The following is a 27,379-nucleotide window of genomic DNA, read 5'->3' on the forward strand; positions in this document are numbered from 1 at the left end:
ACCTTCCCTGCCCCCATTTTCTCTGAGTTCTGCCCTTTGATGACACCTCTTTCTCCTTGACCTGACCCGACCCCTTCCCCTTTTCTTACCTCTGTCCAAAAATCAAGAGTTGGGATTCTTCTTGCTTCCTACCAGTTGTTTTAATTTTACCATGAACAAAGACAACTCATGCTAAACTCACTGCCCCATGGCTGATTTTGCTCCTCAGACCCAGAGGCAAAGGTGAAAGTTCTTGAATCAAGCCCAGACCTACAGTGGAGTATATTGCTTGGTTTCAAGACTCTGGGAGCTGCGGCGTAGAACCTTGCTATTCAACGCGTAGTTTATAGACCAGCATCATGGATGCCGCTGGGGAGCCTGTTAGAAATACACAACCTTGGGCGCTATGGCAGAGTTATTGAACCAGAATCTGCATTTTAACAAGACACCAGATGATTTGTGGACACATTAAAGACTGAGAGGAATAGAGCACCAGTGTAGAGCAGTGTTTCTCAAACTTTACAACATATTAAAATCACACGGTAACTTTTCAAACTCTCATACACAGGTTCCATCCTAGGCCATAGAAGTCAGTCTTTAGATGAGACTCATGTATCTTCACTTTTTAAATTGTGGTAAAATATCCAGGACATAAAATTTACCATTTAATCGCAACCCCAAATCCAGTTCTGTGGTGGTTTAACATCTACTCAGCGTGGTGTGGTGCCTCCATCACACCAACCATCCGAAGGATCCTTCATCTTCTGAAACTCTGGTCATCAAGTACTGGTTACCCACAGCTTCTTCCCCACAGCTTCTAGAAACCACATTCTGTCTTCTGTCCATATGCATCCAAACACACGGAGTCATGCAGCGTTTGTCCTGTGACTGACTACCTTACTTTGCCTGCTACAGCAGTGTCAGGGTTTGTTCACACTGTAGTGTGCATGGGCCAGAGCTGCCTTTCTTGCCAAGGCCAGATAACAGTCTATTGTTTGTATGTGGCACGTTTCTTTACACACTCCCAGACACGTGGGTGGCTTTCTTGGAGCACAGTGATTACTGCCACTGCTATGTCCCTCATGTGCAGGGATCTATTTCTCCTGAGTTCTCCCAGGGGCCCTTGCTCTTGCTCTTCCCTTAAACAGCCCGAGGTGACCTGTGAAAGGAGTTCATTATTCTCTTGATGGAGAAAACTCCACAAAGTCATACCTGCCAATAGGTCCACATCTTGTGCTCCATTTAGGAACACTTATCAAACTGCCTAGACTGTCAGGGTGTGCATATCCGAAAGTCATCGAGTGACTGAGAGCCAACACTTTAAACACGCCACGAGAGCCAGAGTTTCTGTTGAAGATGGTCTCGGCCACACGGTGGCTATGGATAAGGCTGGTAGCCCCAAAAAAAGTGCTGAGTTTTGCTGCACATGCTTAAAACTGCCGAGCTTGAGCGTTTAGATGGAGATTCTGCAGTCATTCAACATATGTGGGTGACCAAAGCACCCAAAGTGGGGCCCCCAAACCCTTCAGAGCTCATTAACCCACAGGTGAGCTCCCCTGTCACACGGAGACACTTCTAACAGAAGAGGAACAAATCGTCAGCTACTCAGAAGATGGGGTGCACAGAAGAAAAGGATAGCCCAGCATAGAACAAATGCGAACAAGTATTGAAAAATCTGTCTCTTCTTTCAGTCTTGGGGTACACACTCAGAAGTGGAATTTCTAGACCACATAGTAACCCTATCGTGAGGTTTTCCAGGAAACACTATACTGTCTTCTGACACAGCCATATACACAGGGACCCAGGCCCTCCACATCCATCACCAATGTCTGTTGTTTTCTGGGGTTTTGTTGTTGTTGTAATCCAAAATGGAGTGAAATATGTCATTGTGGTTTTGATCAGCATTTGCTATATAATTAGTTTCATGCTCTTGTGGGCCATCTGCAGATCTCTGGAGAAACGTCTGTCCAGGTCCTTTGCCCATTTTGATTCAGGTTTTCTTATTTTATTTTATTTTTTGCTGTTGTGTTATAGGAATGTCTTATTAATATACTATGGCTATTAATGTCTTATCAGATGTATGGTTGGCAAATATTTACACCCCTTCTGGGTTGACTTTTCATTCTTTGGATAATGTTGGTTAACGCACAAAAGTTTCAGGTTTTGATATAACCCACCCTATCTACTTTTTGTTTGTCCTCTGTGCTCCTAGTGTCTCATCTAAGAGATCATTGTCAGGCATGAGAATCTTTTAAAGCTCCCCATGTGATTTCAATGTGGCCAAGAGCGTGCAATGCTCCTTAAATTTTAACATACAGATCATCTGAAATCTTCTTAGAATGGATATTCTGATTTATTAAGTCTGGGGTGGGGCCTAACATTCTGCATTTCTAATAGACTCCTAAATGATCCTTTGGCTGCTCTGTGGACCACTCTAAGGAGGCAGGATGTGGAGGAGCATGGCAGCCTCCATCCAAGTCCTGAGAGGAGTTACTGTAGTTCCTCAACAACTACCACTGCTGATCCACCCACCATTTGGATAGCCCAGTACTTAACCATCTCACTTCCCAAAGCTGGTCCTGAGCACCCCAGTGGTGGGTGTACAGGGTACCTTTGGCATGGCAGATGAATTAAACATAAGGAACTCAAACCCTAAGCCTGACTCCACAGCCTACCCCCTAGGTGAAGCTGTCCACTGGCCCACTCTGCTCCAAAAATTTGGGGTCTACATTATTAATAGTCTGCTCCTCTCCAGCCTGGAGGGAAATACTGTAGGACCCTACTAGGAAGTTGTTTTCTTTAATATGTATTTGATGTCCTCAGAAAGGAATCACACAGAATGGTATGAGGTTTGCAGAAGCAGGTAGAGGACATGGGGTGGAGGCTTCTGAATATCTCCTTTTTAAAATTCCTTTCATAAGATTTTGGAGCCGGAAATGCTCCTTAGAGGTCTCTTCCCAAACTGACATTTCAAAGGAGAGAGCTGGAACCTGGTGATATTGGAACGCATCAAGCTCTCCAAACAATGCTGAGGTCAGCCCATCACCCTCCTAGGGTCTGACCCCTGCTGCATGACCCAAATTGTAGTTGTAAAGCCTGGGAGGAACTGGCTGACTTCTAGAAGGCAAGTCTCATTGCAGCAGTCATAAGCTGACCACTCATCCCAGCCAAGGCCAATCAATTGGATTTGTCATTTGTTGTGGAAATTACTTTAACTGTGTAAAATATGTGTTACATTTGTGTATGCTGTGGAATATTACTTTAACTGTGCAAAGGTGTGTTAAATTTATTTATGCTGCATTTGTTTAATTATGAAAAGATGTGTTGCTGTTTCACCTTGCCTGCCTAAGGCACCTGGTTGGTCTAATAAAAAGCTGAACAGCCAATAGTGAGGCAGAGAAAGGGAAAGGCAGGTCTGGCAGGAGAATTCTAGGCTCGAGAAGAGAGAAGGGAAAGAAAAAGGGGGAAAAGAGAGGGACACGCCCAGGGCCAACAGCCAGGGCCACCAGCCAGGCATGGAGACAGCAGGAAAGTAAGAGACACAAGGAAGGAAGGAAGGAAGGAAGGAAGGAAGGAAGGAAGGAAGGAAGGAAGGAAGGAAGGAAGGGCCGGGTGTTGGTGGCACACACCTTTAATCCCAGCACTTGGGAGGCAGAAGCAGGTAGATTTCTGTGAGTACAAGGCCAGCCTGGTCTACAGAGTGAGTTCCAGGACAGGCTCCAAAGCAATTCAGAGAAACCTTGCCTCAAAAAACCATAAATACATACATACATACATACATACATACATACATACATACAAGAAAGATGGAGAGAAAGAAAGAAAGGAAGGAAGGAAGGAAGGAAGGAAGGAAGAAAGAAAAGGCAAAAAAAAAAAAAAAAACCCAAGGCAAACCGTGGATAAAGAGAAAAAGATTAAAATAAGAGCTAAGCAAAGACTAAGCATTTAAAACTAATAATAAGTCTCTGTATCATGATTAGGGAGCTGGTTAGTGGCCCAACAGAAAAAGCCTGGTACAGTCTTTCAAGTAGGAACTCACTATTGTCCCTTCAGTAGAGGTCATACTATCAAGAAAATAAAACGTCCAGTGATCTTCAGATCCATGCTACTTTTCATTACCTATTTAATACTCCGTGGCTGCTTGTAATGATGGTTCTGGGTTTCCTTATCCAGCCAAATCTCCTACTATGTTGCAGAACTCTGATAATAATGTGTTGCCTTTAGTGATTAGTCAGCCCAGTAGAAAACACTGCTGTAGCCAGAGGTCTCTTAATTTGACTTCATTTGGTATCCTGACTCCCAGTAGGAGCGCTTTGAACACGCTGCAAGCACCTGCTTTAAGGATGGACCCTACATAGTTTCTGCCCTGCAATGGAGACCTTGCATTTCTCTACAGCAAGACATCAGGGAGGCTTCAGATTCTGTTTGGATCTAAAGGCAGTGCCTGAACCCCCCCCCCCATTTTGGCCTCTGGGTCCTTGACCTGGAGCACAAGCTCATTTGCTGGCAGGAGCAACTGTCTCCATATGGGGAGACAGTCTTCAGATCTCCTTTGCTCTTCCCTCATTAAGATGTCAGTCCGGCTCAGCCTTGTTCTCTGCTGCCAGATGCGCTGACAAGCAAGCAGCCAAGTTCTATCAGGAGGAGGTTTGCTGCCTTCTGAAGGCAGAAGGGTAGCGCTTTGCTGGCGGATTAGATCTTCACTAGCTTTCTGGGATTCCAAGAGAGTCTCTGGGACATTCTGTGAGGTCCAGTGCTCTGCCTAAGGCAGTCTTAAAGTGATGCTATCTTCAGCATTCGAAATGTCTTTTGCTCTAGCTCAGAGCAGATGGGGCTCTACTACCACCCTGGCCATTCTCAGCTGTCTCCTGGGTGAGTGCCACTGGCTCCCATGGCCCCAGGCTTCTTGGCAACACCCTGAGTTATGTTAGAGATATTATAATGAATTATACAATGCATTATACATAATTAATTTATAATAAAACACGCATGCAATGGTTTAATTTCTCGAAGTGAATGATGTGCTACCCGCCAGACCTTGCTGGAATGCATCCCTTGACTGCCTCTTCATCTGGAGGCAATGACCACCAGCCCTTGGGAGGGCTCTTGGCTTGGGGAACCTGCCAGGCTATCTCTGGGGTTTGTCCCACAGGAGACTCATCCTTCACCAGCTCTACTGTTACTGTAGACCCAGTGACCTGTGGGGGTCTCACCCCCATCTCGGCATTGAGATCTCTTCTTCATTCTCCCAGAGTATCAGAGTATGGGAGTTTCTTCCTCCTTCCTTCTTTGATTTCTTCATAGCGTCCTCAAATACATAATGGCTGCCCATTGCATACTTTGTCTTTAGCTTGGTGCATTAAAGAAAAGTAAATAAAACAAATACCCATGCCAAAGTGGATCTTGTACTCTAGCAGAGGGCGGCAGGCAGTAACTAAGAGTGATGCATAGTAAATCCTATTGCGGGTAGTACAGTGATAAGTGGAAAAACCAGGAAGGTGCCCCCTGTGGCAGAGGCAGGTTGTAGTTTTACACAGGGTAGCAGAGGCAGAGGTCATCAAAAGCAGCAGTCCTATGAGACAGGGGTGGGATGGGGAGGGTGTTGTTCCCCCACGGTCTCCCGGGGACTAGATTTGCCTGACTGCATGGCTCTGGGACCTTTCAGTAAAGTTTGTAACTTTTGCTTTCAGATGTTCAGGATGGCTTTGCTCCTGCTGCCTCTGTGGCTTCTGCCTCTCACTGGGGGATCCCAGAGGACTGAGCCTATGTTCACTGCAGTCACCAACTCAGTTCTGCCCCCCGACTATGACAGCAACCCCACCCAGCTCAACTACGGAGTGGCAGTGACGGATGTGGACCATGATGGGGACTTCGAGATCGTTGTGGCAGGGTAAGTGCCTCCCACCCTGGGTTTGACAGATATATTAATCAGCGTTCGCAGTGATACGGTTGTGTGGTAGTAACTCCAGAACACACTGAAGTGACCAGTGCTTGTTTTCATTGGGCGCCACAGTCCTTCGTAGTCAGCACCAGCCTGGCTGGCTGAGCTGTAGTCCTGGGGTGCTACGGCTTTGCCCTTTGCTATGGGGGTCTTGAGGCACTTAGCAGCTTAGAAGAAAGCTATAGAATCTGTAGGCTTTTCAAGGCGGCTTCTTGTCACACATCAGCCTCCTTGGTCACGCAGGTATTACTTCCTCCCCAGTGAGGTTCTACACGGGCAGGACATGAAAGTGTTAGTCTTTAGAAAGGGTTGCTACATGATCACTGACTCCCACGGCACTTTACATAAGGCTAAGCAAACGTTAATTACCCATTTCAAAGAAGAGTGAAGACAGAAATCAAGAGGGAGAGTTAAGCCTCCTCTGGCTAGGCATGCTGCCTGCTGCTCCTCCTCAGAAAGAGGAATATTGTGTAGCTAGAGAAGCAGAGACTCAGAGTTCAGATGACTTGAGATGGTGCACTAGGTGTGCAGCTTTCTAGCTGCATGACCTTGAGACTCACATCCATCATCTGGAAGGAAGGGATCTCTGTAATGACTGTCCCGAAGCCTCACTCAGCTACTGCACTTGATAGTGCGTTGTAAGTTCTGCCAATCAACACAGATAATTGTCATTTATTGAGCATCAGTGTGTGCCAGGCTCTATGTCACGTTTCACATGCATCGCCTTTATCCTCCCAACAACATTATCATCCCCATTTAGGGATGAAGAATTGAAACTCAGAGGTGGGAGGTAGGGGACAGAGCTTAGCTGGGAACAGCTTGTCCACTGTGCTCGACTGCATATTGTTGGTGCACACCTGTAATTCCAGCACTAGGGAGATGGAGGAGCGCTGCGAGACTCTGCCTCTGAAAATCAAACAAAAGACAATAATTAGCAGGATGGATGGGTCAGAATTCAAACCCTAAGGTGTCCTAGAGTTACCAAACTGTACTGTACAAAGTTTAGCCATCACTTAATCAATTCCAAAATCAGCCAATAATAAAAACACAGCAGGGGCCATCTGCCTAGCTCTAGGAGGCATGAGCCTTTCTGCTAACATACAACAACATACCTCATGGGTGATGGCATTTGTAGCAGTCATATGCAACAGTAAAGTGTTGGTCTTAGAAGAATTGGTTTTAAGCATTTTGTGAAATGGTCCCACGTATTCCAGGCTAGCCTTGAGCTTGCTATGTGGCTGAGGCTAGCCTTTATCTCCCCCTGCCTCTACCTCCCAAGTGCTAGGATTACAGGCATATGCCGCAACTCACAGTGAAGAACTGGTTTTAGGTTTAGCCATATTTAACCCAACAGTTGCCAACCTTTGTGCTTCAGCTCTGTATTTCTCATCTATAAAATGGATGCAATGAACTCTACCCTACCCACCTACCAGGTCTGAACCCAGGGTCGGTGGTGACGACTTACAGAAAAGTTAGTTTAAAGGGATTCCTTGAAGTGTGGCTAATATGGTCAAAGAATCGAAATCCTTATTCCCTACATTTTTTAGATACAGTTTTTTTCATATGTACCCTGGGCTGGCCTAAAGCCGGCAATACCTTGTAACTGGGTTTACAGACATGCCCCATCATGCCCAGCTCAGAGAACAGAATTTCTAATTCTGATCAAATAGCCACATTTCAAGCAGGCAGTTCAGTTCTGCTTAAGGAACAGAAAATGATAAAACAGTGCAAATACGGAGGGTAGCAGGGGCTCCTCTTCCCCCATGGTGAGCCATGTGGCTCACCTGTGTTTTCCCTGCAATGCCTAATTGTCCCCTGCAGCAGGGAGAAGCTGAGATATGTCCAGTGTAATTCCCAGAGCCACATGCTGAGCGCTCTGGTCGACTCCGGTGACCCCAGCCTCCCCGTGGTGGGCCCTGAGGCCAGAAGACGGGGTACAAGGGAGAATAGCTCTTCCCTCCTCTTCCCACCCTCACCCCTAAGCATCATGGGCATGCTCTCTGTTAAACTAAGACCCTAGTATGAGTAGTATGAGCTCGTAGTCTCACAAGGTAATATGGGGACCTGTTAACAGAACATCTCTGCACCTTCCTTTCCCCTCAGGAGACACTTGGCAGGTGCCACCAGGCTCCACGGATAGAAAGTCCCTCACTGTCCCCATGGTGAGGTTGTCCCTGGCCTCAGTATCTTATGATCCCCGTACCTGTCTGGGGTCCCCTCTGCCTTGCCCTGTACTGACTCTGCATGGCCACTTCAGGAAACCTTTGTTGTCCTCCTAAGGTTGCTCACTCTTCCTGTGGTCCCCACAGGGGGTGAAAAATGCCTTGGAAAGCAAAGCACTCCCAGGGAAAAAGATGGAGGGCCTCTCCTGCTTCCTTTTTTTTTTTTTTTTTTTTTATTCTCTCTCTCTTTTCTGGCCCTACTTGCCAAGATCATGCTGATGCAGTAGTACCCTGCTCTTGGTTCATCTTCCAGCTGCAAAACCAGCAGGCAACAAAAAATTCTTGCCTCCAGGCTCATCCTGACTCAGGCTGTTTGGAAAGGGGAAAAAAGTTTGATAGCATAGTTTTCAGTGTCTCTATGTCTTTAACAGAGAAAGGTAGTGCCTGTGCCCTCACAGAGGTTACTTATCCAAGTACCAGTTTAAACGTGGCTTCTCTGCATCTCCCGTCCACACATTCATCTGTGTGCAGGGAGTTGCCGCTGCATTCCCTGAGCATTCGGCTTCTTCCTTTCTGAGCAATGCCTGTGCATTTCACCTTCCTCTTCCGAAGACCTTGTCTCTTCCAAGGAGCTGGAGAACTTGGCTTTTGAGGTCAAGAAACTAGACTGTCATTCCATAGTCATTGCAGAGAAGGTGATACATGGTATCCATCTTGCCACAGGCCTGTGTCCTGAAGGGTGATGGAATTATGTAGGAAACAAGGCCTAGATCATACAGGGTCTTGGCCCCTTGCTCTCTCCCAGGCAGCTACTGAAGTAGCTGGAGCTTCTGTGTGTCATTCTTACAGGAGGAATAGGCTAAGTAAAAATGGAGAATTCAGGCACCCTCCCAGCTCCAGGTCAGGGTTTCTTTGTGGCTGTTGCAAAGAATTGTGAATTCTCAGAGCATCAGAAAGACACATTCTAATTTAAGTACCCACATACATTCCAAAGGCAAATACAACTTTTATTATCTTCAGCTTAGGATGATTTGTCACTGTCTGCTCTTTGGGCCGGATAACCAAGAGTTGACTATGCAGACGTATTTAAATCAGGACCTTGAGAGGTCATTCAATCCACCTCTTGCCTCCCAACAAGGCCAGTCCTGTAGTGTGTGGATGCTCCCTGTACTGAGCACCATCCAAGGGATTGTGAGCATTCTGCAATCCAGCTCAGTTACTTAAATCAGAGCCAATTTGACTAATCTGAATCCCTCCTAGAAGAGCTTAATAGGCCATTTCCTTTCACTTTTGTTTCCTTACTGCATTGAAGACACAGAACTACCATTCTTTCACATAAAGACAGCCAGGATCCCTGCCCTGCCTCTCATCCCTGCCTGACTCCTTGGCAGCATCTCTGATTTAGACGGTTACTCTTTCATCTGCCCTGCCCCCATATTAAATTCTGCTCCCTCTCTGTCTGATTGTAGGCTTTTGTTTAAGAAGCATGTTGCAGGAGTTGGTATTTCTAAAACTTGAATTGAAATACCTTTACCTGGGCCACCTGTGTCCTGGTAGTAGCAGGCCCACCGATTATCTTACAGATCTTTCTATTAGCCTATCCCCGAATGCATTTACTTTTGCAATCCCTGGGATAATGGCCGGCTCTTTGGTTCATAAGGCATCTATACTTGAAGTTGCCTTGGATTTGTTGACCTTGTGTGTCTGACCAGAGCCCTGTTACTTTGAGTATTTACTCTTTGAATAGGTTTGTTTTGCTTTGCTTTTCCAGTAGCCTCGCTCTGACTATTGACAGCATTGATTTTGCACATGTTGCGGGTGGGTTTGTGTTGTGTTTCGGATTCTTGAGTTAATTGTGATGGAAGGCGTGTGCGTGCTTCTGACTCTGGGAGGAGCAGAAAATGACCGCCCTTTGTTCTGCGGGAATGGGGGAGGGAAGGGGCGGCTCACCGCTCCTCCTCCACAGCTGGGCGAGTGCCTGCGCATATGGAGGGCTTATCTGCTAACCGGCAGGTGCGTGATTGAGGTCTGCAGATAGCTGCCTCCCCGCCGGGCAAGGGGAGGATTTGATCACCCCCAGAGAAGACTGTACACGCACACACCATTGAGGATCCTCGGGACTGTTCCCTGGGCAAATGGAAAGCCCAGTGGCTTCCCCTTTTCTCAGTGGAACTAAACACCCAATCTCCAGCCTCACAGGGTCTGGAGAGGGATTCCTGTTGGTGTCAATCTGGTGCAATCCTTTACAGCAGCATTGTAAGGGCTATCCCCTTTAGGTCTGAGATAACCCCTCTGCCCTCTGTTTCCAGCAGGAGTTGGCTCCAGTGGAGAGACTCTGTACTGGCAGTAAAGTTTAAACTGTGATTTAGATCAGTTTTTCTACACAAAGAGCATCCATTTGGTAAAACCTTAGCATGTTCTTCACACTCGGGAGGGTCTCATTTAAAGGATGCTGCAGATTGTAAAGCATTGTGAAACGCTGTTTTGTTTTGTTTTCCCCTCTGTGTTGCAACTATGTTAGGAAACTTTTTTAATTTACTAAAGCTAATTGAATTATTTAAAAGGCAAACTGTATTCAATTACCTGATTAATCATGATCATATAGGAGATACCATTAAAAATAATAGGAGCAATGAAAAAGAATAGGATGCTTATCTATGATTTAACCAAATCAGCACTTACTATGGTATTATGACTGTAGGCAGATACGTGTGGTTGCTGTGCATACATATGCATGCTACAAGTAGGCAGGTGCCATAAATAATAGGTTCCTTGAGCATATAAATACATTTAGATTTATGTACTATGTTAAAACACATGTCTAAATGTATACAGATGCACACAGAGATACATACACTTTTAACAAACAGGAATAAACGTGTTTGAACTTTCAGTTCTTTTTTTAAATAATACTATTTTTAGTAATACTGGGGAGATAGCCCAGCTGGTAAAGTCCTTGCCCTGTAAGTCTTGCCTGATTCCTGGAACCCTGGCAAAGTGCTGGCATTGTAGAAAGGCTGTGAGCCCAGAGCTAGGGAGGCAGAGACAGGCAGATCTTCAGGGCTCACTGACCTAGCCTACATTTTGGTTCCAGGCCATTGAGAGACTCAGCCTCAAAAACATAGTACATGGTGCCTGAGGAGCAATGCTAGAGACTTTTTTTTTAACCTCAACATGCATATTCATATGTGTGCATATTATGTACTTACATGTACACGTCAAACTGCGCACACAATGGCTTCCAGTTTGCTGTTGTTTCTAGTCATCTAGTGTGACAGATAGATAGACAGACAGACAGGCAGACAGACAGACAGATAATATAAATCCCATATAAATCAGATACGTAATTTGGAGGACTCACTTTGACACATATTATTACACTTAATTTTTTTGTTCTTTTGTGTTTTTGTTTTTTGTTTGTTTTGTTGTTGTTGTTGTTGTTTTGCTGTGTAACATGTTCAAGCTCAAATATGAACATGTATCTTTTTAAAAGACTCCTTTTAGTGCAGACATGCCATACACATTTCCTCATTTTTCAAGTGGGTGGCAAGTTGTTTCTCATCACTAACCATTTCAGGCATTTTTACACTGCATGTCATCCTTACAAACACAGGCAAACTTTTCTCTAGGATGGATACCAAGAAGTGGAGATGTTGGCTTACGTTTTAAGTTTAATGGATGTCACTACATTTCTTCTAGTTTCCATCTTTCTCTATTCAAAGACTGTAAGCAAAAAGTAAGCTTGGGGATTATTTAGTTCAACAGCTCTTTGAGCCCCTATTACATGTACAACCGCCGCCCACGTCCCAGGAGCTGAACTTTATCAATTTAGATTTAACACTTATAAGAAAGAAAGTGGCTATTCTCCAGCAGAAACTGCTGCTAAAGCCCGGGTAGAAGAGCTTCAATACTTTCTAATCCATACAGCAAAGAGGACCTCCTATAAAGCCTCCCCTGCAAAAAAAAGAAAAAAAATGTATTTCTTAAATGGGTTACCCTTAACCCTGAGACTCATTGTCATTGGAATCATGAAAAAATGATCACAGATGCTGAGTTTTCAGCTGTGGTATAGCATGGTTGGCTGCTGATGCTGTATACTCTAAGATCCTATTGGAGCAGGACCCAGGCCTTTCTACCCCATTCTTAACTTCGCTAAGAAGAGCTCTCAGCAGTGTGTGGCAGGCTTTCCAGAAATATCTCACTGCTCCCTGCATGCCTCTGTTCTGCAGCCCTGGGCAGCCACAAACCAGGGCAGGCGACAGACTCTGCTAAGCAGCTCAAACCCAGGCCTCTATATCCCTTTTATTCCCAGGCACACAGAAAGGGTGGCAGGAGTTATGGAAGGCAGAACAACTGCCATCCAAAGAGACCTGTACCCTAAACCCCAGAACCCATGAGTACTATTTTCTTACATGGCAGAAAGTGCTTTGCAGACATGATCGTGTTAATGACCTTTTGATGAGGAGGTCACTCCCACATAATTACAGTGTTTTTAAAACTGGAAAATGAGAGGTAATCCCATGTAGGAATGGCTGACCCTCCCTTCCTGGCACTGGAAGTGGAGGGAAGGACCTAGAGCCAGGGGACATAGGTGCTACTAAGGAATGGGAAATGAAGGACCATTGCCTAGCATCCCTGGAAGGCAACAACTTTGCCAACACTTCATTTTGGCCCAGTGAGACCAACATGAGCTGTCTAATACACAAGATGGTAAGATAATTTGTTCTGCTTTAAGCCATTAGGTTTGGGGCCATTTGTCACAGAAGCCACAGGAACCAACTAAGTGAGTAAAAGGTCAAGTACCTGGTCTCATTTTTCAAAGAGGTGTCAGCCATCACCTCAGAGAATTTTAACAAGGTTATTTTTATAATTTTATAACCATAAAACGTATCTCTCCAACAAATGTACCTCTCAAAGTCAGTGTCAGTTACCTGTCATGGGAACATGCCTAGTTTTAAAAATTATTTTTTTAATTAAAAAACTATTATTATAGGTAGGGGTGGGCATATCACCATGGAGGTCAGAGGACAATTTTCAGAGTTGTTTATCTTCTTGTACCTTTATGTGGATTCTGGGGGTTAGGCTAAGTTTGTTGGGCCTACCTGTGAAGCCACCCAGTCTCAGCACCCACTTTGTTCCTTGATGGCCCTCAGATTAACTCTCCTTATCTCCCTGGTTGGTTCCTGGTGCTCTGATTGGCTGGAGGCAGGAGAAGGGACTCAGGGTTTATAATGAACTCACTATCCCCAATGGGACACTGGCACTGGGAAGGTCCCACATAGCCTGTGTCACTCCTGTGACAGAGCCCCCTGGAGGTCAGAGATCACCCAGAGGGTCACAGAAGCACCTGAGGGGCAGGGGATAGGTAGCCTGTTTAATGTGAGGACATAGGCCACTCAGGTCAAAGATAATCACACATACTTGTCATTTATTTGTTTTTAAACTTATTTTTAAAAGACATGTTAACAACAACAACCAACAAAAAAAAATCACCCTGATTTTTGCAAAGAAATGAAGAGTTTTTATAAAAAGCCATTCAAAAATAGTAATATAATTAAGACACTAAAATTGCCTCTGCCGCAAACGGCAAGGCTACTTTTAGTAACCTGAATTTTTCATCCATTCAGAAAGTCAGTGTAATGCTCTCCTTCCCATCACTTGTCTTGAAGCCTCTCTTCTCCCCATTTTTTAATGATGGGCTGTCAACCCAGGGCCTTCTTAATCCCCCAGTTCCACTGCAAGGCAAAGGAGAGCTGTGATGGCCGTTGGCAGCCCTACAATGTGGGCACTGGAAGCCTCTGACCCAGCCTCCCTCTCTGGGATTCTCTTTGCACACCCTTTTTCCTCTAAGCCCTGCTAACCTGGGAAGCAGGTAGTTTTACTGCCTTTTAAATACTGGATTCAAAGCCACCAAAAGCAAACACGCCCCCTTCTGAATTTCAGCGGGCTGTTCCTGTCTTGCCTTTACCTGCTTGTAAACCAGTCTTGAAGACAAAAGCAGAAGCAACAACAGGGGGTTTCTTCTCATTTTAACCACCACAGCGGCCCACACAAGGGACAGCAGGTCACCAACTCCAAGTTACAATTTTTGTTACATTTTAATATTTCCAAAACTGACATGTGACTTCCAATTGGCAGCTTGCACTGAGTCAGCAGCCCTTCCTTTTCTAAAGATACATGAAATAGCTGTGAGCCTTATTGCCAGAGGAAGCCTCAGCCTGGATTTCAACACCACACAGAACAGCCCCCATTTTGCAGATGAGGAAACAGAGGGCTCTAGGGGGTGTCGAAAGATGCAGGCACTATTCTCCACAAGCCCATCAAATCAAGCCAGTTAGTGTGTTGTTCAAATCATAATCGTTATTAAATCTTTTCCTGCTTTTCTTATGAATAACTAAGAAGCTTATTTTGCAGTGTCCTACTGTGGTGGTCCGTTCTCTTATTGGAGTCTGCCACTCTTGCATTATATATGCTGGTGCAAATTTATCAGGTGCAACTTTACAATCCTCATTTTTTCCCTGGTGAGTGGATCCATCATCGTTATGAGGTAACTTCATCCATCCCTAAATTACTCATTCAGTCTAACAGTAGAGCTGGTCAATTTTCTTTTGCTTAGTGTATGCCAGATTCCCTAGAGTGGATGTCAAAAGCCCCCCAAAGCCCCTGTCTTAAAACACTGGTTACACGCTCGGCACTTTTAGGGGGTAATGGTAACTGTGAGACATGTAACCTTTGAGAGGTCATGCAGTCACTGGGGGCAGGTCCCTAAAGGGAAAGGTGGGGTCCCCAGCTCCCTCCTCTTCCTCTTCTCTTCTTCATGCCTCAGCCATGAATGGGTTTGGCTTGATCATACTTCCACCATCCTTGCCTCCCTGCAAGCCCAGGAGCAACAGGCTGACCAGTGAAACCTCTGAAGCAATGAGCTCAAAGAACCCTCCAAGCAGCTGCTTACCTCTGTTGTTATAGTGAGACACAACTGTCACACAAGTACACCCTTTTTCACACTTCACTTTTGCACTGTTTTAGTCTTTTTGTGGGGTTTTTGTGTTTCTTATCCAGGGCAGGTGCTCCTGGCTTGGGTTTTTTAAACAGTTTGGACACATCTGATCATCTCTAATGAATTTAGTCTGCTTCTATATAATGGAAACATCAAGCTGTTTAGGCTTCTAGACTTGTTTCTGTTATTTGTTCATTTCCATATTTTTTAGAGCTGTTTTTGTTTCCTTTTTCTCTCTTTCTTTCTTTCATTTTTTTCTTTCTTTCTTTCTTTCTTTTTTTTTTTTTTTTTTTTTTTTTTGAACCACCTTGCTAGGTTAGGTGGTTCTTGCATGCTTATAATCTCAGCACTCAGGAAACTGAGGCAGGGGGATTAGCCTGAATTTGAAGCCACCCTGAGCTATATAGTAAGGCTTCATCAAAGACAATTGTTTTATTTATTAAAGAGCTTTTAAAAATTGATGGTAAGATAAGTCTTTGGCTTTTTTTAAAAAAAATCTTTTATTTTTTGCCTATTGATTTGGGGTTAATACCCTCTACTTCTGTTTTATTTGTGGTTTAGTTTGAAGTTTTATGATATATTGTAACTGTGCAAACTCTAAAATTATCCTATCCTCGTTGTGGAACAATGCAGGGCCTTCGGGGCACTCTTAACTGTCTAGCCATGCGTGTGCCCTCTTAGCATGCAAGAGTGTTTTAGTCTTGCTCCTTATTAACCCTGCCCATTACAGTGATTATTAATGCTATTATTATTATATAAAAGCCATGTTTTATAGTTATAACAATTTTTACTTTTTATTCGTTCATCTTCCCCTTGCATCTCAGAAAGGTCTTTCTGGAATTATTTTCCCCTTTTTCCTGGTATTACTCCCTTTGGATGTTCTCTCCTGAATGCCAGATGCTGGTACACGCCCAGCTTTTGCGCACTCTAAAAATATCTTTATTGTGTCTCCGTTCTGGAGAGATGGTTTTCAGACCAATGACTATTTTCTCCTTGTCTTCTAGTTGCCGTCATTTACTTTAGATACCTGTTTCTAGTAATGGCTTTTCCTTATAGGTGATCTGCCTCTTGGTCTTTGCTTTCTTCCTTCCTTTCTTCCTTCCTTCCTTCCTTTCTGTCTTTTTTCCTCCCTTTCTTTCTTTCTTTCTTGCATTTTATAGTTTCACAATCACATGTAGAAATAGGAAACTCTTTTGGGGTGTGTGTGGTATATGTTCATATGTGCAGGTAGTTATACATGTAGATAGAAGACAGAGGATGGCAAAATGCTTTCCTTTATCACTCTTAACATCATTATTATCATTGATAATTATTATCACTAATAATAATAATATTGTTATTTCAAAACAGTATCTCTCATTAATCCCAGAGCTCAAGCTTGAGATCTGCATGTCTCCAGCCCCTTGTTGGGATTACAGTCACATGCTGCCGTGCCCAACTTTTACATAAGTGCTAAAGATCTAATCTTGGTCCTCATGTTTTCACAGCAAGCTCTTTTATCCACTGAGCCATCTCCATAGCCAAAGCCTGTTCTGGAAAATTTAGGATTAAAAAAAAAAGTTTGTGCGTCTTGAATCTGAAGATTCAAGTCAATTCCAGATAGTTCTCTGCCTTCATCTTAGAAAAAGTCCCATGCTCTTTTCTCTGCCCTCTCTTTCTAGAACTCCACTTGGACATGTTAGCCCCCCACCCCACCCCATTTGCCTTCCAAATCCGTAACCTTTCTCATAGTATTTCCTTTCCTGCCTGTGCTGCTACATTTAAGTAATTTTCCAAGTATGTCTTCCAGTTCCATGATTTGTCTGTCAGTTGCATCTGAGCTACTACTGGGTTTTAATTTCAAATACACTTTTTCTGTTGTTTCTAAAAGTTTCATGTTGTCCTTTTCAAATCTCTCTAATAAATTCATGATGGTGTTTACTGCCCACCTGCTTTTATGAGTTGTTTATTTGTTTGTTTGTTTTGGTGTTTTTGTTTGTTTGTTTTGCCCCTTTCCCTTGGAATAGGTCTCATGTGGTTATATTCTGTTCTGTTATCCACAGTGTTCAGGGATTAAATATGTTTATGGTTGGTTTTATTTCTGCCTATTCATAGCAGCTTGCCCTCTAATTACATTTGCTTGATCTAAGAATCTACAGGTCTAAACTCAGTGCACTGTTACCAGGAGAGGCTTTCTGTCTGCCTCTGTTAAGGACCATAGGTCCTATTGACCTGGGAATACTGACTCTTTCCAAAGGCCCCAGCTTAGTGTAGGATTCTGATGCTCTGCCTTCCTGGATACCTTGTTGCCGGATCAAGGATTAGTAATATTCTTCATGGTACTTCTGTGTCCTCTTTCCAACATGTTTTCTAATCACATTCCATGAGTGTTCTTGCTTTTAGAGACTCCCCTTACATTTTTGTGTCTATTGAAATCCATTTGTTTGGGATTTCTTTGTTCTGTCATGGGAGGATTCTTTAACATTCTAAATACAAATGTAAACAGGAGTCTGGGGCTCCCAACAGATTTGGGTTCCCTAAAGCTCCTTATGACATCCAGAAGATGGGGGGGGGCATGAGAAGCTGAGGAAATTATATTTAAGATTAGTTTCTTTTAGCTGCTCAGAGATGCTAGAACTCATTCTTTATACAGAGAGAGAATCCCACAATATGGGAAACTCAGGTGTAACATAGATAAGGAAGCATGTGAGTGTGGATGCCTCTGTGTGTGTGTGTGTGTGTGTGTGGGTGGGTGGGTGTGTGTGTGTGTGTGTGTGTGGGTGGGTGGGTGGGTGTGTTCAGTGATTCCTGTACACTCATGTAACCATACCAGATCCTTAGAATGGACTTCTCTGGAAGAAAACAGAACAGTCACGATCAGAGTCTGTTGCTAGGACAGATGACGCCAGCCTGTATCATTGCTGTTGACTTTGCAAGCAAAGAACGGAGCATGTGACTGTGCACATCAAAGACCACCCCCAGCAGCCATCTTCCCATGCTGTTTATAGATTGTTTATAGCCTATGAAGTCACAGACTCAGCTTCGCGACTTATACTGATGTTGAGGTCATTCTGTATGCTGTCCATGAGTGAGAAGATGAGCAGACTAATGAAGATCCTACTTATGGGAAGCACTATCAGAGAGCAGCATTGCTTTGCTGGAGTGAGGAGGCCGGAGCTCCTTGCTCAGAGCAAAGTGGCAAGATCTGATACATGGCGTCCACACCACCTTTATAGCTTCTTCGAGGTTAAGTCCTCACCCTTTAGGAAACTCCCAATCCCAGAATCCTGTGGGGCTGCCAACTAAAGCAGCCCATTGTCCACTGGGAGTAGTCTCGGCTCCTTATGACTTAAGGCTGTCCAATCAGTGTCTCCCCCCAATTTCCCTCTCTTTACTCTAAGGAGAAAGCTCTCCTTTTGCACACAGGTTGTGAGTCACATCACAACTACCACCCACCCACCTTCTTGACTTGTGACCTGAAAGAATGAAAACACCCAGAGAGAACTTGGTGGCCATCAAGGCCACAGTTCCTATCCCTGAGGTGTCCAGACCTATGTGTCTCCCACAACTCTGCTTCAGATATGAAACACCTTTGCACACCCTCAGGAAATCTCCCTCACCTTCCTGTTATACTTTTATCATCTAACACCAAATCCACGGTAGAAATCAGACAAGGGCAAGCCAGAGCAAGCCCCTTATTGGGTGCCGTCTTGCAGACCAGAGCATAACTCTCCCTAGCCCCAAAGGAGAATCTGTGACTGTCCAATCATTAAGGAAGAGTCTTAGGAATCTGCCTATCTTCACATATATGTATGCATTTGTGAATGTGTATTTCAGGACCACAATATGTTGTTTTCAACTATGAATGCCATGCTATACAATAGGTTGATGTTAACTTACATTTCTGAAACTCAGGCTTTTTGCTAGTAGGATCAGATTTTAAAAGAAACTAAACCAGAATGCAATGTTATTTAATTAAGCAGTAAACACTCTGTATATGTTAGGATATGTACCATCAATAATAATTCTCTCTAAAATTGCAGGTTCCTAAATGCAGGAAGCTCTTGCTTTTCATCTGTGCACCTACAGAGCCTAGCACATAGTCAGTGTTCAGTGAACTGAAATAGGCAGGGGTCTTGTGGATGGACGGAAGCTCTTGAGTACAGGAACTAATGAAAATAATAAACATTAGCTACACTCAGAAGTGATTGATTCAAGGGCCTTCGCCTTGAGAACAACATCAATCAACTCAGTAAACAAATTCTTTGCCTACCTATCGTGTGCATAGCTGTGTGCCTGGTTCTTTCGCAAATACAAGAGTATGATCCTGTCCCATAAATTGTCATGGTCATTGGAGAGATGTCATGTCTGAAAAATACCAGGGGAAGTCAGGTGCTTGAGAGAAAATTCTCATCCATGTTCAATACATTTAGGGGGTTTGTGTCCCCAGTGGATAGTCTAGTTTCTTGGAAATATGGAATTTCACTTGAAGTTGTAATGTGGCTTTTTTTTTTTTTTTTTTTTTTTTTTGTCTCCTCTGTGGAGTTCCTCTCTGATGTTTTGGTTTTGATGTTTTACAATTGCAGCCAGGGTCTTGGTATTCATTAAACAACAATAATTGCTTGTTGACTAAGTAATACCAAGGGACAGCATCACCGAGCCTTTAGCCTTGGTTGTTTCTAGTTCCTTTCTTTGTAGTAAAATTCTCCAGAATGACCCACTTCCCAGTTGTGCATGTGCAGAATTGAAAACGTAAAATGTTGTATGTCTGTTGTGCACATGCTTGCTTTCTGTGGTGAGGTAAGTTACAGTTCGCGCTCTCCTGGCCATTTGGGGGAACATAATGTATTGTTTTTAGATGTAAGTCCCATGCCACATAATAAATCACTTAAACTAACCCTTCCTAGTTGAAATCGTGTGTGCTTTCACCATAGTGGCCCCAGTTTTCCCTGCCCCTGGCCCCAGGTTTTGGTACTACCACTTTACTTTTTGCATCTCTGAGGTAAGAGTTAGTAGCCTTAAATTCAACATGTGAGTGGGCTCATTTGGCATTTGTCTCTGTGCCTGTCGTACTTAACATAATGGCTTCCAGGCTTATCCATGGCGTCACAGATTGTAGGATTGTTTCCTTTCCTTAAAGACTAAACTATTCCATTATTTGTATATTTCACACTTTCTATATCCATCTGTATTTTGGTGGACACTTAGATATGGGTGTGTTCCACGCTTTGGCTGTTGTGAAAAATACTGCAATGAATATGGGTGTGAGGACACAAGCCTAGTTGAGGGATCATATTTTTAACTTACCAAGGAAATTCTATACCATTTTCCATCATTAGCCTTGGCATTCTTTTTCTTTTTAGACAGACAGACACTTCTCCATCAATAACCTATTATCATTTGCTTTCTCTCCAAGCTAAAGCAAGGTATGAAAGAGGGAGCAGGAGGAGCTCTAGCATTTTCTTCCTCTCTTCCAAATAAGATGGGCTCTTTCCTGTTCCTCCAAGATCCTTTGAAGTTGTTTTCCTATTTTGGGAAGGTCTTGCCACCCCCAGGCAGCATTAGCCCTTGCTCCTTGTGGCTGGCCTGAGAATCTGTTTATTTAAACTTTCAGCATCAGGGTCCTGGACAGCACCAGAACCAGGGACGCTTAGAAACCCTGGGTCTTCCAAGTGCAAACTGCTTTGCTCCAGAAGTTAGAAAGGCAGAAAAGTTTGGGAAATCTCATTATAAAAATTTCCCTTTGAGAAGATTCTCTAACACCAAAAGACAAGAGCTAGGGAGAGACCAGGTACGTCTGAGCTTCCAAAGTCATAACTAAAATCTGAATTAATCTTTCAAACACATCTAACATTTCATGAGAAAATAAATCTTTAATTTTAAAACTGGGAAGCAAAAAGGAAGACAAGTTCATTCCTGTTTCAAAAAGCTGGAGAGCTTAAGACAATTTCTAGGCACACTGGGAACTTTCTGATGGCTATCAGATAATACTGCTTCCTACATTGTGGAGGAGACAAATGAGCAAAGGCACTCAGGTTGCCTAGCACAGCACCTGACCCATGGAGTGCACACGTCTTAGTGTGTTTGGGACAATATGTCTATTTAGTGCTAATGTAGCAGGAGGAATTTGGCTGGACTGACCCCTGCCTCAGCAGATTCAGCACGTCTCTGTCCTCTCTTCCACTGACAGAAGAGTATCATGTATTTTGTTTTCTAATTAGAATGCTATATCCCTGTTGTTAGTTTTTAATGCCATCATTTAAACATTGTTATTCTGTGTTGTCTTCAGACATACAATCCTAAAATGAGATATCTTGCATTTTACTTGGTGTCCTATAAATCAATGTCTCACAGGGGAGAAAGTTTATTTGTCCCTATTATATTAGTCAGCTCTTATTCATTCATTTTACAATTTTTTTTATTAGGCTACCATGTGCCAGGCACCTTGCTGAGCCCCGGAGGTTGGTAGTGAACAAGAGCAACCCCTGCCTTCACAGAGCTCACAGAGAATCAATATGCCTGATGAATTAAAGAAATTCTTACTTTGGGAAATAATTTCACCTTCCTCCAACCAAATCCTCCATCAGAATTCATAATTTGTATCCAGAATCATTTCTCACTCCCACTGTCCATTCTGACTTTAAAAACGCTAATAAGAAATGGAATGATAAAACAAAATGGGGTACAAAGGAGGAGGACCGGACTTGGGCAACACATGAATTAATCAGCCTCTGAATAATCAAGAGGTGATATATAAAATGTAAGTATCATAGTTCATGGCTTCTTAAATAATTAAGCATATTAAAGAAGGGACAAAAAGACCACATTTCAGAAGAAATTAGTAGCCTTAAGGCAGACAGTGAGCAAAAAAGAGCTCTGAAATTGCATTTATAAGCCTTTTCTATATTGTAACAAGCCAAGCAGATAGCAGGAAGAGCAATGGCTATATGGATTCCCCCATATATTTTAAAGTAGTGCATGCCAGCCTAGAGGTCACAGAGTTATTATAAGGCATCTGAGGATCCATCTATGTGTGGGCACATTGTTAATACCTATGTGCATTGCCATCATTATATGGAGTTTTTGTTTTAATTTTAAAAGGTATCTTCATACTTGAAAAGAGTTGAAACCACAGCCTCGAAATACATGCTTATGGGATGTCATGAAAATGGGATCAAGGGTGGCCAGGGAAATGTCACTGGCAGAAGAGGCAGAGGGAGACTAAAAGACATAAAGGATGAGAGAATTTAGGAGCAGGTGAGTGAGGAAAGGAGAAATAGACAAAGACACAGGAAGGAAATTCAGGACTCACAGAACTGCTTCAACCAGCTGCTTCTCTCCAGGCTGGGAGACCTTAGAACATGATCTCTAACTGTTCAGAGTTTTTGTTTTCTCGTCTACAGAGATAATAATAACACCTAACCTCTGTCATAGCACTTTGTGGAGGCTTTCCTGGGGACACCAATAGGAGAAAGGGAGTGAGAGGCAGAGAGGGGGGATTATGGAACCTAATCCCACCATCTTTCATCTGCAAGACAGAGGCCTAAGAAAGCTAGGAGAACCAGGAGAGACAGTGATATAAGTCATTGGTTGAGAGGATAGGATAAGAGGCAGGACAAGAGACAATTCCTCCTTCCCTGTTTGACTCTGTTCAGGCCCTCAGTGGAATGGATGGTGGGACTTTCTCTGCTAATTTCAACCAACCAGTGTGGCAGCTAATACCTGTAATCCCAGCTACTTGGGAGGCTGAGGGAGGATCACAAGTTCAAGGCTAGCCTGGCCAGTAATATAAAACCCCTCTCTAAACAGAAAATCAAATGAAGGCTACAGAAATAGCTTGGTGATGAAACCTTTATCTAGCATACACAAGGCCGTAGGTTCAATTCTTAAGACAGCAGAAAGAACACAATTCAAATGCTAATTTTATTTGGGAGCACTTCACAGATACAACCAGAAGCAGTGTTGAACCTGGGTAGCCCATGGCCTACTGAGGGTGGCACATAGAATTACCCATCACAGCCATCAAGCAGGATGCTCACAAGGACTGGAGGATGGCTCAGTTGCTAAACGTGCTTGCTGTGAAAGCATGAATTTGACCCCTAGAACCTATCTTAAAAAGCCAGGAATGGTGTAATCCCAGCACGGGGCAGAGACAGGCAGATCTCTGGCTTTTGCTGGCCAACCAGCCTACCCTATTTGGCAAGCTCCAGGCTAGTGAGAGATGTTATCTCAAAAGTCAAGATGGGCAGCTTCTGAGGAATGTCACTCAGAGTTGTTCCCTGGCTTTTACATGCACACACACACTTACATGCATGCATGCACGCACGAACAAAACACCCCTAGATTCTGTGCCCACCATCTGGAAAGTTACCAGATGTTACTCATCAGCGTGATTGTTGTTACCTACTCCCCCACCGTGCAGCTTCATAAGCTCTTTCAGTCTTGCCTGTCAGCCAGCATCTCATTGCTAAGTTCTGGTCATCTATCTCATCTTTAATAAGTGGAATTGGTTGGAACTTTTAGTTGTAGTAAAAACTAACCTTTTGTTATCTCTCCTCCTTTCAAACCGGCTGAGCAGATCTAATGGAGATGTACAGAGGCAACTCATGTGACACAGACGTAACAGCTGAGCCTGAGAAAGCAGTCACAGGGGCATGAGGGGGACATCAGGACTGACGGGAACCAGATACCAGCCACAGCCGGGATAGCTTTTGGTGTTTCTGCCTCTTGTCCCTGTATCTATGCGTTGCTTGTCAGCTTAATTATTTCAGAGTATCTTTCTCTGTGAGTCTGGCACCAAAACTGCCAGTAATTCTGGGCATAAATCTTCCAGGCTGAACACCAGTGAGAAAGCTCCAAGAAAAAGACTGACTGGCCATGTGCCTATCCTGGGGGTTAAAAGACTGTACGGCTAGGAAAAGGGAAGGTTGCATCCCCAAACGTGAGGGATTCTAACCCTAGATCCAAAGGGAGCCATGAGCGGACACCCAGTCATTCACAGAGCACCTGCTGTTTGCCCAGTATTCAGCACTGGAAACAGGTGGCTCGGAGATTTGAGTTTCTGTAGAGAATCAGGTTGCACACCATTGCATGCACAGGCATCGCAGATATATACACCTTACAGGAAACCCTCCTAGATCCTTGCACTGGCGTGACTACATCAGCACCTGCTGGGGCCTCCAGCACAGCCCCCTGTTCTTCCTCCTTGCCTTGGAATCCTCTAGTTAAGCCATCCACTTCAGCAGCCATTTATCTTCCCTTCTAACCCTCCATTCTAGCCCTTTAGAAACCCATTGAGAGCCAGTGAAGCACAGAAGACACCAGCTAGCTTTCCCAAATCCACATGCTCAGAATTATGCATTGAGGTTGGGGAGCAAGGCTCCCAGTGAACCCAGACTGGCGCCAACAGCGGAGAAGAAAGGCAAGCAAAATTGCTGCCTCTGAGTATGTCATCACAAGAACCCTGGCTTAGAACAGAGCCATCCAGGGCCAAGGTGCTACTAGGGTCTGTTCTCACAAATGTGGAATTTATGAGGCTGTTCATATAGCCTTTGTACTTGTGTGAAAAGTTTTCATGTATTTCTTTCCAGCACAAGTATTTTGAAATTATGTGAATAGTTCTGGCAACTCTGCCTTGACATGCTTTTGGGTTGTTGTTTTTGTTGTTGTTATTCTTGATGTTTATTGGTGTGTGTGTGGTGTGTGTGTGTGTGGTGTGTGTGTGTGTGGTGTGTGTGTGTGTGTGTGTGTGTGTGTGTGTGTGTGTGTGTGTGTGTGTGTGTGTGTGTGTGTGTGTGTGTGTGTGTGATATCATGATAGTTCTAAGCATCAGTATGACAGTCCCAGGACTTAGAGTTGACCCAGTCTTCATTCAAACTTGGGAGGTCCTGGCAATTAGCACTTAGTGAATGCCTGCTGTGTAGCAGACTCCATGCTTTGCCATGCACACAAGTTCTCACTATTGAGGGGTCCACTGCTGCTTCTGGTCCATGAAGGAGGAAAGGGGAACTTAAGGGACTAGTCTTTTGTTGCAGGTCTGTTATGAGTAAGGTTTTCCCACCGGTCTGTTCCACAGCTGCGCCAGCCCCCAATAACACACAGAGACTCTGTATTTGATATAATGCTGTTGGCCAGTTACTAGTTTCTTATCGGCTAGCTCTGCTTAATTATTAACACATTTCTATTAATCTAAGTATTTCCACGTGGTCTCATCTTACCAGAGAGTGGGCCCAGACATCTTCTCTCTCCAGTCTCTACATACTGACTCCTCCTTATTACTTCCTCGAATCCTCGTCTCCTAGTCCAGCCTATCTTGCTTTCCTATTGGCCAACAGTGCTTTATTCATTAACCAGTATGAGAAACATATTTACAAAATGACATCTCCCATCATAGGTCACATGCTGAGTAAAAGTCAGAGCTGTGAGGTAACCATGACTTGTTTGAGACCCTGGTTCCCAAGTGTTGTTCCTGATCTAGGCTGACCTAGAATGAGGTTCCCATTTTGTAGCTAAAATCGCCTAAATAATGATAATATAATTGTCTTCATGAAGCTGAAAGAAACGCTCTACTCAAATTCTATTTCTCAGTTCTAAAATTGTATCCATCTTGTTTGGGGGGAGTATTAAAGAGTATTTTAGTAGTCACTCTAGATGGTAGGGTGTAGCGGTTCTTATATTTTTGTCGTTAGTTTGACAATTGGCAATCATGTGTGAGTGCCCGACAGTGTGTGTGCCATCAGTCCACTTTGAAGATCTCAAAGTCCAGAAAGCAATGCTCTGTATAACACTGGTATCTCAAAGGCTGGCATTCACTGAGTGACTGCCATGGCTTCCTTGTATTACCTTAGGATAGGTAACACCACTGACAAAGGTCTTTCCCTGGCTTCACAGACTGAGAAAAAGATCCTTGTAAGTAAGATGCTAGTCAGCTACCTCTAAGACAAAGCCCCTATGCCCTCTGTGTGGTCCACTCCAAGCAGCCATCCTAAAGGCTCTGAGCAGACCTTCCCTTTGAAGCAGAGCTCCCGGCATACGCCTGCCCCTCAGATTCTGAAAGGCAGTTGGTTTCTGTTACTTGCACCCAGAGGACACCATTGAGCATCACTGCTCCCAGTCCACTGCCTCCTTCTCAGAGTCCAGCCCCACAGTGGCTCTCAGAGGCCCTGTAACAGCAAGTCAGAGGGCTTTGGATTGCTCCTACAGCCCCTGTTTAGTGTTCTAGCTTCCCAGAGAGTAAAATTGGGAAACCCTGAACAGAACTATAGCTTCTGTTCCTTACTACCCAGGGGCATTGAGGTCAGATGGATTCCCCGAAGCTCTCAGTTAGCAAAAATAAAAATAAAAATATTTATCCTTTGAGTGTCAGACAGGCTGGGATAGGTGGGCCAGCTACTGCCTTCCATGTTAATAATGGCTTGGTACCCGCACATGGCATTCCCCTCTGTGTACAGGGGTTAAAGAATGGCTTCCATCTGAACAGGCTGGTGGCTGCGTTTCTTGAAAACACACACACACACATTTGGTGTTCCTAAGTACTTTGGCACTTTGCAGAAGCAAGAACACATCTGGCTAACAAGGTGCTGTTGTCACCCAGGCCCCAGCTCATCCTCAATGACAGACGCACAGTACAGCTTCCAAATGTGGCTATGGCAGAGGTACACAGAGACACGGAGAGCTCTTGTGCTCTTCATTAAGGAGATGAGAAGAACAGAGCCGGTTCCCTGCTTCCATGAGTGCGCTGAAGAAAAGGAGCAGGGTCTGGTTCCTGCTGGAGAAAGTGCAAACCAATGTGTTCTTTAGGAGCAGATCCTTTATCCAAAGGGGGAAAACTCCATCAGCCAGTGCAGTTGGAGATGGCTAATGAGGCCAGTATAATTCACAACATGAGAAAAATGTTGACAAGAGAGCAAAGTGTAGTATTTTACATAACATTATACAGTACTCGTAAGAAGAATAACAGGACTTACCTGTGGCTCAGATTTTTTTTCTTCCTTTCTTTCCTTTTTCCCCTTAGCATCCACAATATTCTACTAAATGTCCACCCCTCTTTCCACCCTACTCCCTTTATGTGGGCAGTTTTGGATAAATGGCAACCAAGGACTATTGCCCTCACTCAACAATAGCCAGGAGGGTCTCTGGGGATTCTACCATCAGATGCTGAGGGGCAGAGCCAAGAGGTGGGCACAAGTCCTAAAGTCATCCATTGGACTCTCCCAGAGTCTCATTTTTTGGGCAGAGCAATTTGTGCATGGAGGAATGGTCTGGAATTTAGTTATTTTATCTGCAGCTTCTGAGCTGTGCTGTCATGGAATTCTCCAGTCT

The 27,379-nt window shown here is 44.1% G+C and overlaps 1 protein-coding gene across 2 annotated transcripts in view; it reads left to right on the top strand.

Moving 5' to 3' along the window:
- The window catches only part of Crtac1 (cartilage acidic protein 1), a 138,427-nt gene that overhangs the window by 11,584 nt on the left and 99,464 nt on the right, over nt 1–27,379 (top strand). For both annotated transcript variants that reach the window (XM_051199790.1, XM_051199791.1), the window contains exon 2: nt 5,670–5,869. In XM_051199790.1, coding sequence (XP_051055747.1) covers nt 5,670–5,869 — 200 coding nt within the window. The remainder of the gene's footprint in view (nt 1–5,669; nt 5,870–27,379) is intronic.

The sequence above is a fragment of the Phodopus roborovskii genome, unplaced genomic scaffold (assembly GCF_943737965.1).
Source record: "Phodopus roborovskii unplaced genomic scaffold, PHOROB, whole genome shotgun sequence".
Lineage (NCBI taxonomy): Eukaryota > Metazoa > Chordata > Mammalia > Rodentia > Cricetidae > Phodopus > Phodopus roborovskii.